Source organism: Melospiza georgiana, chromosome 1, assembly GCF_028018845.1.
Source record: "Melospiza georgiana isolate bMelGeo1 chromosome 1, bMelGeo1.pri, whole genome shotgun sequence".
NCBI classification, from domain to species: domain Eukaryota; kingdom Metazoa; phylum Chordata; class Aves; order Passeriformes; family Passerellidae; genus Melospiza; species Melospiza georgiana.
The window spans coordinates 121,621,590-121,637,317 of NC_080430.1; the positions used below are offsets into that span (position 1 = coordinate 121,621,590).

At 40.0% G+C, this 15,728-nt stretch overlaps 1 protein-coding gene across 5 annotated transcripts in view; it reads right to left on the reverse strand.

The window, feature by feature from the left end:
• Positions 1-2,854: 2,854 nt before the first annotated feature.
• The window catches only part of NCOA2 (nuclear receptor coactivator 2), a 188,672-nt gene continuing 175,798 nt past the window's right edge, over positions 2,855-15,728 (reverse strand). For all 5 annotated transcript variants that reach the window (XM_058021410.1, XM_058021401.1, XM_058021420.1 and 2 more), the window contains 3 exons: positions 15,120-15,318; positions 9,704-9,793; positions 2,855-6,995 (listed from right to left, as the gene is read on the reverse strand). In XM_058021410.1, coding sequence (XP_057877393.1) covers positions 6,984-6,995; positions 9,704-9,793; positions 15,120-15,318 — 301 coding nt within the window. In that variant the 3' untranslated portion in view covers positions 2,855-6,983. The remainder of the gene's footprint in view (positions 6,996-9,703; positions 9,794-15,119; positions 15,319-15,728) is intronic.

Genomic DNA, 15,728 nt, shown 5'->3' on the forward strand with positions numbered 1-15,728 from the left:
AACACCAATTGGATAGCATTCAAACTATCACTTGGCCGGTCTCCTGCACCCAAACTGCTGCTGTTCTTAAAGCCAGAAATTTTAAGGACCCACAGAAGGATTCCAGCTCCTTGGGGTTGGAGAAGTAACAGAACATTCATCCCATTGGAGCAGGGAGTTATCTGAGCATCCTTGGACACAATGACAATCACACTGGCTGACACTGGGTTTTCCTGCCCACCCTCCCTTGTGTGTAACAACCATGGCAGCATTTGTCTAATGACAGCAGCCATGTTCACCCAGCAGCAAAGCTGAGCACAAATGCCACAGACACACAGACACAGGATGCATACAGAGGACACTGACACGTTCAGTCACACAGATTGCCACGAACAAGGTGTTAACCTCAACTGCATCCACTTGTGGTACCTATGTAAGACATAAACACAGCTAAGTTTCCACCTCTTCTTTAATTGGGAGAGCTCTATGTTCACTGATGAAAGCAAATCATGCCCTCCCTCTCTAGGCTCACAAACACTGATTCATGGGTGGCCTTGCTCTGGGCACAGCCCTTCTGCCTGCCCAGTATCCCTGCCCACAGTCCCAGCCCTCACACTGAGCTTTTCAGGTCCTTTACTTGCTGGCTGGTGCAGCTGGATGCACCAAACCTGAGCACTCACACAATTGTCCCTTGAGCACTCCACCACATTCTGGTCATACTCCAGGGTACAGTTGTCAGATTTCACCCTTTCAGGCAGAATGTTCTGTTTCAGCCACCAAAAAATGTTTCTCTAACTGTCCTTTAAGATCCTCTACTTGATCTTAATTTTTTTTTTCCTCCTGTGTGTCTCTCAAACTTCGGATCAGAGATTCTGTTTTTCTTTTGCCATCCTCCTCACACAAACTGAAGAATACAACCCACTGAAACTGGGGAATTACAGCTTCTGCACTCCAAAATGCTCCTTAAACATAAACCCTGTAATGCAATCAAGTGTGGTTTTCTTCATCCCCAAGGTAAGTATACAGAACGAGAGACTGAAGAGAAGAAACAAGATATACAAGGGCTTCCTCCTGGTCACAACATCTGGCTTAAGCCCACCATGCTGGCTGAGGCTGGAGTCATGAGCAGCAGTAACAAAGGAGGCTCAGACTAGAACCTGTCTGAGATGGTTTAATGGGGTCCATCACACCACCTGAGTCTTTAACTCTTGGTGTGGTTTCTTCTTCAGATGAGACATCCCAAGAACCTGTCCTGAAGTGGCAAAGAGCTCAATGCCCAGCTCTGAAGGACCACTGTTCAGACAGGTTCACTCACACTAATTCCAACTTGGACCTTTCCTGACCTACATCTCCAAAGGACTTCATCAATTTGTGTTCATTCTTCCTTCTTTTGGCTGATTTTAGAGTAGGACCTCTTACTGTGGCTCTGGACTGACCTGTGTTAAAAGCTGGAATTCAGTGCCAGCAGAGATTTCAAAAAGGTGATATTACACAAGTCATACATACTCACTACAAGCACATGGCCAACAGAATCACTCAAGGCTGCTCTGAGTTCTGCTTTCTTGAGGACAAGAACAAATCCATCAGGAAGGTTTCCCTGTGATCGCTCTTCCAGGAGACAGGGTGTGAGTCAAGAGGCCCCACTCAGGCTGCACTTGGCATCTCTATCTCCACATTTCCCAGCCCCACAGGCAGAGGGCTGATACCCCTGGCTGCTCTCTGCCCTTGCCACAGGCCAAAGCCCAAGCACACACGACATGCAGCCCTCCTTTTACTCTGGAACAACACATAAAGAACTGTGAGTGGTGAGCAACAAGCTGGGGAACAATTCACAGCTGCCAGGCACCCGTTCTATTGTGTGAAAAGTCCAGTCTGCGAGACTCAAGGCACAGTTTACCATGAGAAGGACCTTCAAAAGGCAGAGTCACTTTTTCTCTGGTCATGATATCAGGTTAGAAGAACTTGTCCGTATGTCACATGCACTGGTCTCTGACAACAGAGCTTGATCTAGAAAGTAAAAGGCAGCACTTCTCTTTCACAAAGCCAGTTACATCAGAGGTCTTCATTAGCTCATCATATTTTAAAGCCAGGAGTCTTAGCTAAAACTTTTGTATCTTCTTTTCAATATTAATTAACTATAAGAATGTCTAAAGGCAAGGTTCCCATTGGAAACATTTTGCCTCTTACTACATGGATGTTTTTTCTGCTTGCTTCTGACTTCACATTGGGAAGAAACTTCCTTTCCTTGCATTAGTTTCCTCATCTCACCCTGATTTTGCTGAAAATAAGAGAACTGCAGGATAAGCCTTGTTTCGGTAGGAACGGCAAAAGGCTACAGGTGTTTGAAAGTCTTTAAAATAACTTTAATTTCTAAAATTTTTAATATAAGTAGTTTTTCTGCCTCATCCATTTCCCAGAGACAAGATAAAATAATTCTTTACATTGTACATTCTGGAATGCTACAAGCACAAGCATTCTTGTAGCTCTTTTTTTTTTTTTTTTTAATTGACCAATCAAACCTTTTCAACTGTCTTAAATCCACCATTTGGCATGGCAAGGAGAACAAACCTGTAACTCTTATCATCTTCACATCTGAGGTCAGCCTCTGCTGACACTGCCACGAAAGATGCCCATTTCATCCTGACTGATAAAAAAAAAAGTACTCATAATGAACTGTTCTCACATTAAGCCAGGTGATAAACATTTTCAGTCAATGCAGCCCTGAAAACGACTTGCAAGTAACAACTAGCTGGAATTTCAATTCATTACCAATGCCTGCTGCTTTTTTAAAACCTACCAATCCATCTACCCTCCAGTGCTTTAGTGCTATTTCTTACAGCCTTCTATGAACAAATGAAGACACAACAGAAACCTGTTGAAATCTCTAAAGCCATGTAAAACCCGAAGGCATTAAAATTTATTAAATGATGCAATAACAACAGAATTCTTTATTTACAATAGCATTATTTAACATCAAATAAGCAAATAGCATCAGCAAAGCAATATTAACTTGCATAAATGTATTTAAAATTTCTCTGAATATATCTACCTTTGCATAAACTGCTAACACTAGAAATACAAACATCAATGCAGGTGAACAAAGTGATGTTCAGAGTCAACTCCGTTTTTGAAAATAAATCACAACCTGAAACACTGTAAGCTTTCTCCTGAAGAACCATAGTTTATATATTGCTTAATTTTACCCTTGTATAATCTTTTCATATACACACATCTCAGATGCAACTTCATGATGAACTGTACAAATAAAACCCACAAATGACATAAAGGGAAAAAAATTAAATGACAGTAAATGTTTGAAGAAATGTGTCCATCATCTCTATTGAACAACATAAAGATTAAGTGATGATGCACTTATTCCAAAATTGTACACAATTCACTATACAAATATAATACATCAGACAGCTATGTAGGAATATACAAGACTTAAAAACAGATCTAAGGCATTATGCTAGATTTTAGCATTTTGAGGTTCTTGCACATAGCTTTTACCTGTAGTAAGAAACTTAAAAGATTTTGTTTTAGTCTACAAAGAAACACCAGGGAGAAAATTCTAATTAAAATCAAAGCCACTACAGTAAATTTTCTTTTGTGCAGAGAATGCTTTTGCTCTTAGGCAGCATACTACCATACAAATACTAGAAAACTTTTAAATTCACACCAACAATTAATGGCTTAAGTTGCATTTCAAAACTGATTGTGTATCTTTGGGTTCTGCAAGTGGAGCTGTGCCACCCATTTCGTCTGTTAAGCCCATATGAATTCCGCTTTTAAACAAAGATTAAAAAATGTATTGTATAAACTGCAAAAACATTGCTTTTAATTAATACAGGCCCAAAGGGATACCGGTGTGGGACAATATTTTAAGGATTGAGTACAAATTAACTCCTTGTAGCAAAACAGCTCACTTCACTTTTTAAACTCACCACATTACATGAACACTTAAACGGGTCGTACGACCATGTATATATGCTTATTTTTCACATTATGCGCCTTTCACATTTAATTATGTAAATAGAACACTGATTAATTGTTCTCTTAAAACAAAATCCAAGTACTTTCTCCGACAAATTTACTGTATACAGGATGAAAAATACTGATAATGAAGGGAATTGATTTGGCTTTTTTGTTTCTATAGTGATCAATATGATCAGAAGATTCCTTCACTCACTTTTCTCTTTCATTACTTAGAAGACGACAAAAGTCACAATGAACCCAAACGGACCCAAAGTGATAGGTACAATCTCCTTTCTTTCAAAATGGCAATGGATGATGAAGTATCATAATCACTACAGATAAGGGTTTGCAGATCTGTTGTGAAATGGGACAAATTTAAACTATTTTTTTCCACTGTGAAAAAGAATAATCTATCTGCAGAGGTTATGGTTAAGAACCAAAAATGAATGGAATAGCAACAAAATTATTTTTAGACTCATTTACACTTTGTGGTGCATGAAATTAATTCCTTCAAAATTATACATTTCGTATATAAGTAATTTTTTTGTCAGATACATAATGCAAGTTCAAGACCAATGTTGTAGTAATGAGGCTGTGGAGGTTAGGACTGATGGTTATTATGTCCCATCAGCAGGTCAAAGAATGGCTCAGCTGACTAAGCATTCTGTTTGAGTTCTGCAACAGAATGGTGACAGCTGAAAACGTCTTGCTTCTCCAAAATGGTGGCACTGTCTTCTTTAAGGACAAACACAGACACAGCCAGCCTTTGTCATATTTTCCTCAGCCTTAACATAGAATAGCTGCTATTTTATTTGAACTCCCACCTGAATACCAAAACAAATTAAATGACAACAAGACAAACTTTTCAATCCCAAAAGGCAGGGCTGATGAGATATTATAAAATGCATTGCATTTTACATTTAATCAAAAAATTTGCGTTCAGGTTAGAAAGTTTGTCGATTAGTGTCCTGGTTCCGGCCAGGATAGGGTTAACTTTTGCAGAAGCCAGGAGAGGGCATGGCTAGGACCCAGAGGTTATCCTATAACACCTCACATCATTCCCGGGGTGGGGAAGGGAGTCTCTTCCCAGGAGAAGGGCTCTCTTCTGGATCAGCGCAGTGGCGGAGGGAGCATCGGGCATGTCGTGAGTTTCCGTCTGTCTCTTTCTTGTACCCTCTGTCACTAGTACTGAAGTTGTTACTGTTTTCTTATCTCATTGCTGTTTTCAGTAAATTGTTCTTATCTCAACCCATGATCTTTACCTTCCGTGCCTCCAATTCCCCTCTCCAGTCCTCCACAGGGAAAGATGGAAGGGGAGCAAATGGGCTCACGGTTTGGAGAGTCTCAGTGGGAGCACTAAATTAGGGAATACTATTCCTAAACAATTAGGAATCAGCAGAAAGAAAACAGGTCAAACTCATCAATTTCTAATATTCCAAGTCCTCAGAAAGTGATGTATAGTAAAAGATTATTCAAACCACAGTGGGCAAGGAAAAAAACCAACACGCCTTAACAGTGGCCTGCTTAGTAACAGTTTTTCTAAGATTTGTTACGAAAGGATATAAACATACAAAAATCAAGAACTGGTTCCTACAGTGGCTGCATATAATATAGGTTAATTAAATGGTATTATGAGCAGAATCACAAGGCTTAGAAAATGAGAAGTCTCAAGCCTACAAATTAGGTCTAATCAAGGCATTGTGATCCTTTACAAAACACTTTTCCAGGAGACACACACGGCTAAGAAGATATCTAATTTAATACTGAAGTACCTCATTTGGAATCAACTTCACAACATGTATATCTCACAAAAATTATACAAGTAAAACACTTAAGTTTTCAACTTAAATTATTGCTTGTTTACATATAAACTGGATTTTATGTACCTTACAAAATGTCTTCGTAGTCCACACTGCTTTAAAATAATCAGAAACATGATAGTGGTGAAGTCTGTAGTGATATCTGCTATAGGTATTACAGGAATTGTTATTTTCCCAGCTAAGGGAATGGGAACCAGAAATTATCATGCTTTAAAGCAGGTATCTTTGATATTATGCACCAATTCTGCCACTACCATAATCATTACATGCATTACCATTGAACTCTGCTGTTCGGCATCCAGTAACCGGCTGTGCAGATTGCTGGAAACACACCTAAGGAAATAACGGAGTAACCTGTTTTTTAATTCTACTAGAAAGAGTAAGATGACAGAGGTCAGGAGAGCTGGGTTAAAAAAAAACCAGATTTGCTGACTGTTAGGAATTTAATTAAATGAGAATGTAACCAACTTGTATGTTTGGATTAATGACTTGCATCATAAACACTACCACAAAACCCAACCAAATCACCCCTTATAAACAGCCCTCTCACAGGGTAATTTTCATCTGTTTCACAACTTTAACCCCATTCAAAATTGGTCTGTATAGTTTTCTGCATCAGTTGATCTTCTCTGACTTGCTGTCAGTGGAACATGCTTGTTGGAGGTCTCTAAATGTACCAGACGTTGCTTTTATGCCCTCCTCCATGCCTCCTCTCCGCCCCAAAATGCAGGCCTTAGTCAAAAACACCAGTTTTCAGACAGAACTGAATCCTTTGCACCAGACTGTGTAAGCCAGGGAAAACAAAGCAAAAAAACCCCAAGGTCTAGAACTAAACAGAAACAGAACGAGAGCATGGTTGTTTTTCCTTAAATACATACATTTAAATACATTCAATCTGACATGGTTTATGAAAATTGCCTGTCAACATTTACTTTGCAGGAGAGATCTAAGTTGCACTAAGGTGAATGCAGTGAACAGACTGAGCAATGTCTGTACGTTAGCTCCAGACTGTCAAAGAAGAGGCTGCTCTTGGGCAACGCCCCCGGCTCCCCTCGGGAAGGCAGGGCTGAGTCCTGTTGGCAGCAGGCAGCCGCCGGGGCCGGCAGCTCCGCGGGGACAGACAAACAGATACAGCTCTTCAAACTGGTAAGGGTTTGGGGCCGTCAGCCCAGTCAGCTGAAGAAAGGAGCAACCAAACCACCCTCAGGGTCAGCAATATTTCTGCAAAAGAAGAGAAATGGGGGAAAAACAAATGAATTCTTCCTGCTGGGATAGTGAGGATGGACAGGTCAGTGAGATCTGGGATGCTGTCAACTGTGCACTACTGTAATGCTTTACACCTGAAATTTAATTGGAATTTATAAAGCTAAACTATTACTTGTGTATGCTGATACAACTGACCAGTGATTTAGTTCCTTTGATATCAGTGGCGGTTTGATTTCACTGCATTCTTAATTCATTCCAATTATCCTGGATGTTATAATAACTCAAGATCATCCACCTGTTGTGAACTCCACCTGAAGGCATAGCAATAGGGTTTAAAAGAAGTCTTATTCTCAGAATATGTGCAAAAATCTCTCAGTTCTGCATCCCTGTCAAAGAAAACAACTGCCTTGGCTCACTTTCCCTTCCAAGACTCATAATGAAAAAGGGAATAAAGAAATAAAGCCAGCTTCAGCTATGGATCCCTAGAGATGTCTTTTACCTCATACTTAATACCCTTGTGATGTCTTTACACAAATATAGTACAAACTGGCTTCAGCTGAGTTGATTATCTTCTTTCTTATTCACAAAAACATCAGGATGTGGTTTTCACAGCTGTTTTAAGACTACTCCTTCCAGTGGCTGCAATCTGTGCCTTTCTGTCTTCCTCTCCTTCTAAATGCCTTCTCCCATGGGGTACTGTGGTCAGTCAGGTCAGAGAGTCAACCCAGCCAAACCCATCTTCCTCCTCCCCTGGGGTTGCTTTTCACTCCCATGCCGTGGCTCGGGCTGTGGAGCAGCTCTTTGCTCACAGCTTCCTGTCACGCATGAGGAAGGCCCTGTTTGCTCAGGGACAGTGCTGCTGGCTAGGCAGCTTTCTCACCAGTCCCCGTGCATGCTGCTAGGCTGCCTTCTGGAAGCTGCCTACACTATGCTTTGGACCTTACCACAGCTTCCTCTGCACTCACACAAGGCCTAGAAATGTAGCTTTACTGACAAAGTCACTGCCAAGAGTTATCCTGCAAAGCAGGAAAGCAAGGTCCTACGTTTTATGCATCTCCTATTCCCAGTTTAGCTGGTGCAGCTGGAGCTCCTTGGGTGTGAGCAGCACCGAGTCCTGATCGTGGCTCCTCCTTCCTTCATCACAGCACAGAGACACCACCCTCACATCCCTCATGCCCTGACTAATATGGACAAACTAAACTTTGACTCTTCTTTCTAACATGCTGAGAGGCTCAGGGACCCTGTCAGTGGTTTTTGAAGTGGAAACAAAAGTGAAAATCGAAAGATGTCCTTATTTTCAGGGCGGACATTTAGGAAACAGTATCTCCAGAGATATACTAAATAAACACTCCCACTATACCAGCGACTTGCAAAAAATTATGTAATGTGAAAGTTGCCCATTAGTTATACAGCTCGAACTTTCTTAAAAAAAAAAAAGCAGCTTTGTAGGAGTAGTTTATGGCTCAGCTGCATGAAAAAGCAGCTGTTTAACCTCTATTACAGTTCAAAGTTCAGTGAAAAGTATTTATAGTGCATATAAACTCCATTTTCATTGACAGTCAGAGGTACATTAGTAGAATAAATGTAAAATCACCAAGTGCAGTCTGATGTATCTTTCCAAATGATTTGGGATGTTTGAAGAAGTTGTTTTTCTTCAGGTGAAACAGAGCTTCTCTTATGCATTGCTACTGTCCCTCTCATTATCATGGCACCAACACCACTATAATAATTTTACACCCCAGAGATTCCCTGCCAAAAGTCATGCCACTCATTTCTTTCCACCTGTACCCTGACTTCTCTCCACCATCTCTTGTACCTAAAAAGGCCCACAAGAGAGTTGGAGAGCCACCTTTTACCGTGGCATATAGTGACAGGACAGTGGGCAATGGCTTCAAACTGAAAGAGAGTAGGTTAAGATTAGATATAAGAAGAAATTCATTACTGTGAATGTGGTGAGGCACTGGCACAGGCTGCCCAAACAAGTTGTGGATGACTCATCCCTGGAAGTATTGGATGGGGCTTTGAGCAGGCTGGTCTAATGGCAGAGGGTGCCCTGTCCATGGCGGGGGGGGGGAACCAGGTATCTTGAAGTTCCCTTCCAACCCAAACCAATTTATGATTCTGTAATAATGCCTTGGTATATAACAACTTCTGCTAGAGCAGAATACATTGCATCTTTTTATTAATCAAAGTGGCCATGAAATGGCTGCAGAAGAGACTCTTTATGTACAGATGCCCCACTCTTGGAGACTGACATTTGTATGTTTATATGAGCAAGATGAAGATGTGAGAAGAACTGGCATTTGGGAAGTTTTCAATATATAAGAATACAAAAAAGACAGGGATACAATAAAATATATATGTATGGTTACTTCTGCCTCGGTACTTTCACATTCTTCATTTTCACTCATGTTATTAACTTTTCAGACAGATGTTTCCAATTTCCCCTATTACTCAAATTCCTCTTCTTTAACAGCAGAGAACCGAGGAGGAGGGGCCGCTAGGTGGCGCCTCCCCCGCGTCACTCGGCCCCTCTCAGTCAGTCCGTCCATCGTCCGTCTGTCCCTCCCTCTGTCCTTCTGTCTCTGTGTCTATAAAGCAATCCTCCCTCACATTAATTACTATTATACAGGGCACTTGGAACTTGCTAAGTAAAAAGGTAAAGTACCCACTCCAGCCTCAGTATATTCATAGTTCTGCTGTGCCTGTACCCCTTTTCTTACCCGTGCTGCATCTCCGTCCTGCTTTATCATATCCATTCCAGGCAGCTGGTTTGGAAAGAGATTGCCTCCCCTCATAGCAGGATCATTAACCTATTGGTAACAAGATATTAAAGAGAATGAATCAAGAAATGTCTTGGGAGGAGGGCTGGGAATTTAAAAGAAGCATTACAGACCACTACACTACTTGCATGTACCAACACCCACTCCTGAGATGATGCTAAAGTCAAGGAAGTGACTGTATAGCCAGGCACTCCTCTTGCACAGCATGGATTTGACTTATATTATTCTGCTTCACAGTCAACAACAAAGATTTCATTCCTGATACTACGACCCTTATGCATATTTTACAAAGGTTCCATAAATTATCTCAGTGTTATCTAAAGAGGAAATCCCTGCTATCAAAGTTCTGAGAGCAGAAACATATAACTACCTTCCTAACCTCAATAACACATGGCTTCGCTGCTTGCAAACCACCATACACTTTTTTCAAAGCCTGATGAGATAACATGTAGGCTAAATGATACCAACTACTGATTCAGTTTTAACAACATTTTTCTGTTTGCAAGCAATGGGAGAAAGGTAACATTAAATGGGAGAACGTGCAGTGGCATGCTTTCCTAAAGGATGGTCACCACAATTTTCTGAACACAGTCACAGCAAAGTATTGAATCTGTGTGTTTCGGCACAACCAAAAGGTCTGTCATGCTTAGCCATGTGTAATTTGCCAAATTTACAGCATGGCTTTTTCAGTCAAAGGATTAATCTCACCATGTAGGAACTGGCATATAATACAAAACAGAGCCCTTCAGCAAGGTTAGGAAATATTAGAAGAAACAGTTTGCATTACAAGTTTAACAGGGAAAGAAAGAAAACTCTTTCTAGGAAGACTTTCTTGAGTCAATTCTACTCCCTCAGAGTAGATCCCATTCTCATGACACTGTCCCTCCAGACATATATGTTGGTAAGATCTTGTCTCAGACTTCTCTTGTTGAGGAAGGCTCTTGAATTCACCACACAAAGTCTTCTCATTTCAGATCCTCCTGACTGTTATTTCTGTTGCTAGTCACTCATTTTAAAAAATACATTCATATGCAACCACCTAAAGATTGGTTTCCAATCCTGCCAGATAACAAGACTACAATTCAATGAGAAAGATTAGAAACGTAAAATATTTTTGCCTTAGGAATTTTGACTCCAAAGAAATTAAGTGCTGCAAGCCTCCTAGTGATGTTTTCTGCTCCTTGAAGTGGAGAGATTTTTAAACCTGAATGTGAAAATTTAAATCAGAAGGGAAGAGAACCACATTATTTTATTCAGAAAGAGCAGACAGCTTTGCAGCTTTATCTGCATGCAACTGATGAATCCATGTTTAAAAACTGCTTTCTGCTACTAATCAATATTCATTGGAATGTGCAAGCACAAATACCTTTTCTGATTGTTTAGTAGACAAAGGGAGGTAAAAATGAAAGCAGAAATAAAAAAAGTGTATCCTGAATCAACAGCAGTTTTGAAACCAAAAGATGACTGCATGATTTGCCTCATGGCACTTAGGACAGGTATGGAAAAGGAAAGTGGCTCCAGGCCACGACAAAAGGAACAAAGGCATCAATGAAGTTTCTATTAAAGAATCTCTTTGCCAGTAAGATGCAAGAATCCTGACTGACATGGTATCAGATATTAAAAAAAAAACCCAGCCCAAACTCAAAAAAATAACAAAAAAACCCCTACTATTTTGTTATATGAATACATTTGCTTCAGAAGATCTTACAACACCCAAAAAAAATTCAATTAGAAAAGTATGGAGAAGGACAAAGAAATGGAAAGGTTTTTATAATTTTCTGAAGAATGGTAAAGTGGTGTTATCATATATAAAGTCTTACTAAAAAAGAGCAAATATGTTTTACAATTCCTTTGCAATTAAGCAAAATTAATAGTCTCCCAAAAAACAAAGTTATATACAAGGTGTATAACGAGTAAAGTTTCCTACCACTCCAGAGCTCCTTTAATCTGGTATGCTGAACAAAGTCAAAATACCATTTCAAGATAACTCTTCTTAAATGCCATAATAATTTTGGCCTGGCGAGTACTGCCCTGTGCAGATTAATACACAACTACTCTGACTGGACTGGGTTTACATCACATAGTGATAAGCCTCTTTTCTTGCACAGGTTTCAAACTGCTTCTCTGATAGCTCAGTAAACAGCACGGATCCATGATGCAAAATAAGGAACAGGCAAAACCGTGGCAGCAGTCCACTGTGCCAACAAGAAGCTGAGGACCAGCTGATCACAGTAAGATCTCTGAATGATGCAACACCAGGAAGGTTTACTTTCTTGATGCCTGGGAAAGCTGTTTTGGACAGGAGGAACCTGCAGACCTGGCAGCCAGCATTTCAGCATTACTGGTAGCAGCCTCCTAGAAGAACACTAGTAAGAGCAGCCTGAAGAGATTTAATGTAATTATAAGAGAGAAGATGATAACGAGACAAGATCTCATTCCTCAAATATATAAAAGAGCCTCTAAGTATATAATAATTACCAAGCCCATTTTGGCCACAATCTTTTTGCCTGGTGAGGCTGGGAGCCCAGGTGGTAAACCAGAGAAGTTGGAGATAACACAAGTATGATCAGATAGACACCGAACTTAGTATTTCTGAGCTCTGGATGCATCTGTCTGATACAGCATAGTGCCACAACAAGAGAGGAAAGAGAGCCAACAAAATCTATTTGGTACCAGGGGTAATACACCTGCTTCTCACCCGGTAAGTCAGTCCAGGCACAGCTGTTTATTATTAGGTAGTAAGATCTTACTTCCAAAACCATCAAATAGTAATAATGTTGAGTTTTTTTCAAAAGCTAGAACACATTTGCAGAGAGTAACAGTGAATCACTGTTAGTCTCACTGTGGTTAGAAAGAGACAAGCGTGTGGAGTTCAAATTATGTATTGTGGAACAAAAAGTGACACTGAATAAGTAAACAGAAATGTAGGTGACAGTATAAGAAAACCCCAAAGAATGAATGAAATGGCAACAGTCGGCAGAATTACAGAAAATACAGTCATTTTGAAAACCACCAGTTACAAGAAAAAGTTCAGCACAGTCTAGGTCAATTGCTAAATAAAGATGTCACTTAAGTAAAACATTATGCCCTGAAAACAGGAAAAAAAGGTGTCAATTTTAGTATTCAAGTATACATTTTTAGTTACTTGTGTTTCTCAAGAAAGAAAATGCAAAGCAGTACAGCACATTCCTGAGGACTAAAAAGTACTGTCTTGTGGCCCAGAAATGTTCCCTCAGCTGTCAGTTGGCCACCTCTGACCTAGACCAAGCATAAAACATTTGCTTGCAGATGACACAATGCTGGGATGGTAAATCAGGAGGAAAACAGGTCACTGTTACAGAATAAGCCACAGCACTTTGCTTTAACAGGCACAATCTAAGAAATGCAATTTGATGGAGACAGGAGGGAGGCAATACTCCTGGGAACAAAGAATGCAGAATATGTTGAGGAGAATTTGGGGGACCATGATAAGGGTTTCAGTGTGACATTGTCCCCCAAAGAACCAAGGCAACCCATACACTGGAAGAGAAATTACAAGCAGAACTTGACTCTACACAGCTTTGGTGCAGTCACTGTTAAATCACTGTCTCTGGTTACTCCATTCATGGTTCTAGGAGGAGGTTACAACAACAGAGTTTAAAGTAGATCCAAAAAAGGAACTGATGGGCTGAAACCCAAATGTTGAGATGGATAAAGAACCTCAGCCTATTTAGCTTACTGGAAGTTAGATAAATGCTATCTTGAAACAAGATCTTGTAGTCTAACAGGAAGGAAAAGCAGTGTGACAGCTGTGCCAGGGGAAACAGCCTGCACGGAAATCTTCAAAATAAAACCAGATCTCCTTCTACAACGGAGTTTGTAAATTCAGGTTCCTAAGAAAAACTGTGTAGCACAGGAATACTGAGAAATCAGATAGGGTCACAACCTTTAAATCCCCCTTTTTTTCTTTTTTTGTTTTACTACTGTTTTACTACAGTAAATGTGTGCAACTCTATTAACTTGGTAACTAATAATAAACAAAGTCTGATATAATTTGGCTTAGCAACTGGGAATATCACAGAAGGTGACAGATCTGGGAGTATCAAAATTACTTTGGGTCACCAGTACGTAGCAGCTGTAAGGGACAAATGTGATCTGCAGCTATATCTGTCAGAGTATTCCAAGAGAAATGGGGAAGAACTAGTGTCATGCACATGGCTCTGGTACTTATGAAATACTGATTCAAACTAGAACAGCTGCAGAAAAGCAAAGGCAGTTTAAAACCTAAGAGACTGAAAAAATATGGCTTGTTTGGCTTACAAGAAAAACCCCACAAAATGCAAAACTAAACAAAAAAAATCTACCCAAACTAACAACAAAAAAAAATCATGTTGATAGAATCTTTCTAAAATACAGGAGAAGAAAAGAGCTACTTAAGGTAAAGGACAACATTGGAAAAGTAAATACTCTGTTATCAAATTTAGGCTAGAAAAAAGTCATACATTAACAAACCATCAACATAACCAGCTTTAAACTGGAACATTATGGTATCAGAAAAAAGTTATAGCAAGAGATCTCTATAGCAGAAGATGTTACCTGAAGACACAAGAGGTACCTTCCTGCCAATATTTCTAAGAAAAGTCCATAATTTCAAGCCTGTATTTTTGAACAAGCTGAAGGTCAGCTTTGAAACAAATATATGAGCCTGTTAATTAACAGAATTTGTTTATTAAACACTTAATAATGTACTGAGAGAGTTTAATTGCAGGTTGACAAAGAGAAATGTTATTTTTTCTTATTTCAGATATCCTAAGTAGCAGTATCAAATAAGAATGAATGTGAATCCTCTCAGCAGAAAAGAACAGGTTACTTACCTATTGATTCAGCAACCTATTTTATATGCATCACATTACACAAAATGTGCATTTAGTGCTTGCAAAGTTGCCACATGGATAGCTCTGAAAACTGATTGAATATTTATTGTTTGGGGCTACAAATACTGTGGCAGTTGAAGCATCTTCCAAACCCTGCCCACACAGGCAGCTTTCACTCCTCTCTCCAGGAAGGAGCTGCCTGCCATCCACTTCCAGCCTTCACTGCTGGGAAAATCAGCAACTGCAGCTGTGCCACAGACACTTACCTACTGAGAACAGGAGCCACCATCAGCATGTGCTCCCCATGGAAGCCCAGGAGCAGCTACAGTGCTCTCTACCTCACTGGTCACCTTGGCTATTTGAGTGCAGAACTAAAACCAAAGCCCTTTTATCATCATTTTTGAAGACAGCTAGTAAGAGAAACATAATGCAGTGGACCTGAAAAACTACTGGAAGTAAAAGCAAATCCTCTAGCTTGTCATCTCACATCCTTAGATTCTCACCTGCTCAGGACCCATGGAGGACAACCCTGATGTAGGCACAGAGGTCGCTGAGGTCATGCTGATCTGCCCTGTCATCTGGTTCATGTTGTTCATACCACTTGTGTTGGTTGCCATGGATACACTGATGTTCATGTTATTGTTGTACATGCTGGTGCTTGCTTGCTGCCCAAAATGTGGTGGAGACTGTTGTGAAAACATGCTACAGCAAGGAATGGAAAAAGCAATGTGTCAGACTTAGAATGCTGAAGCCACTAAGAAACTTTTTAAAATATATCTTAAGCTAGAATTTCTATATACTCTCATTTATTCCAACTTCAAAGGAAAAACTAGTTTTCAGCTGCATCGATGTCTAAGGAGTAGCTTTTCAAAATTTAAGGTCCCATGTCTGTGTAAAAAATGCATGCCTTTGCATGTGAAACTATGGCAGAGTACAAATCTGTTATGCACGTGCAAGAACAGCCAATTAGCAGTCTAAAGGAGCTTTGTATGTATTTTAAAGTAATGTTTGGAGGGAGAGGAAAACACCTTTAACCTCCAGTGTTGGCACAGTGCAGAACTGCTGAGCTAAAATTGAAGACAGGGTAATAAACTTTCTTTTTTGCAAAATAG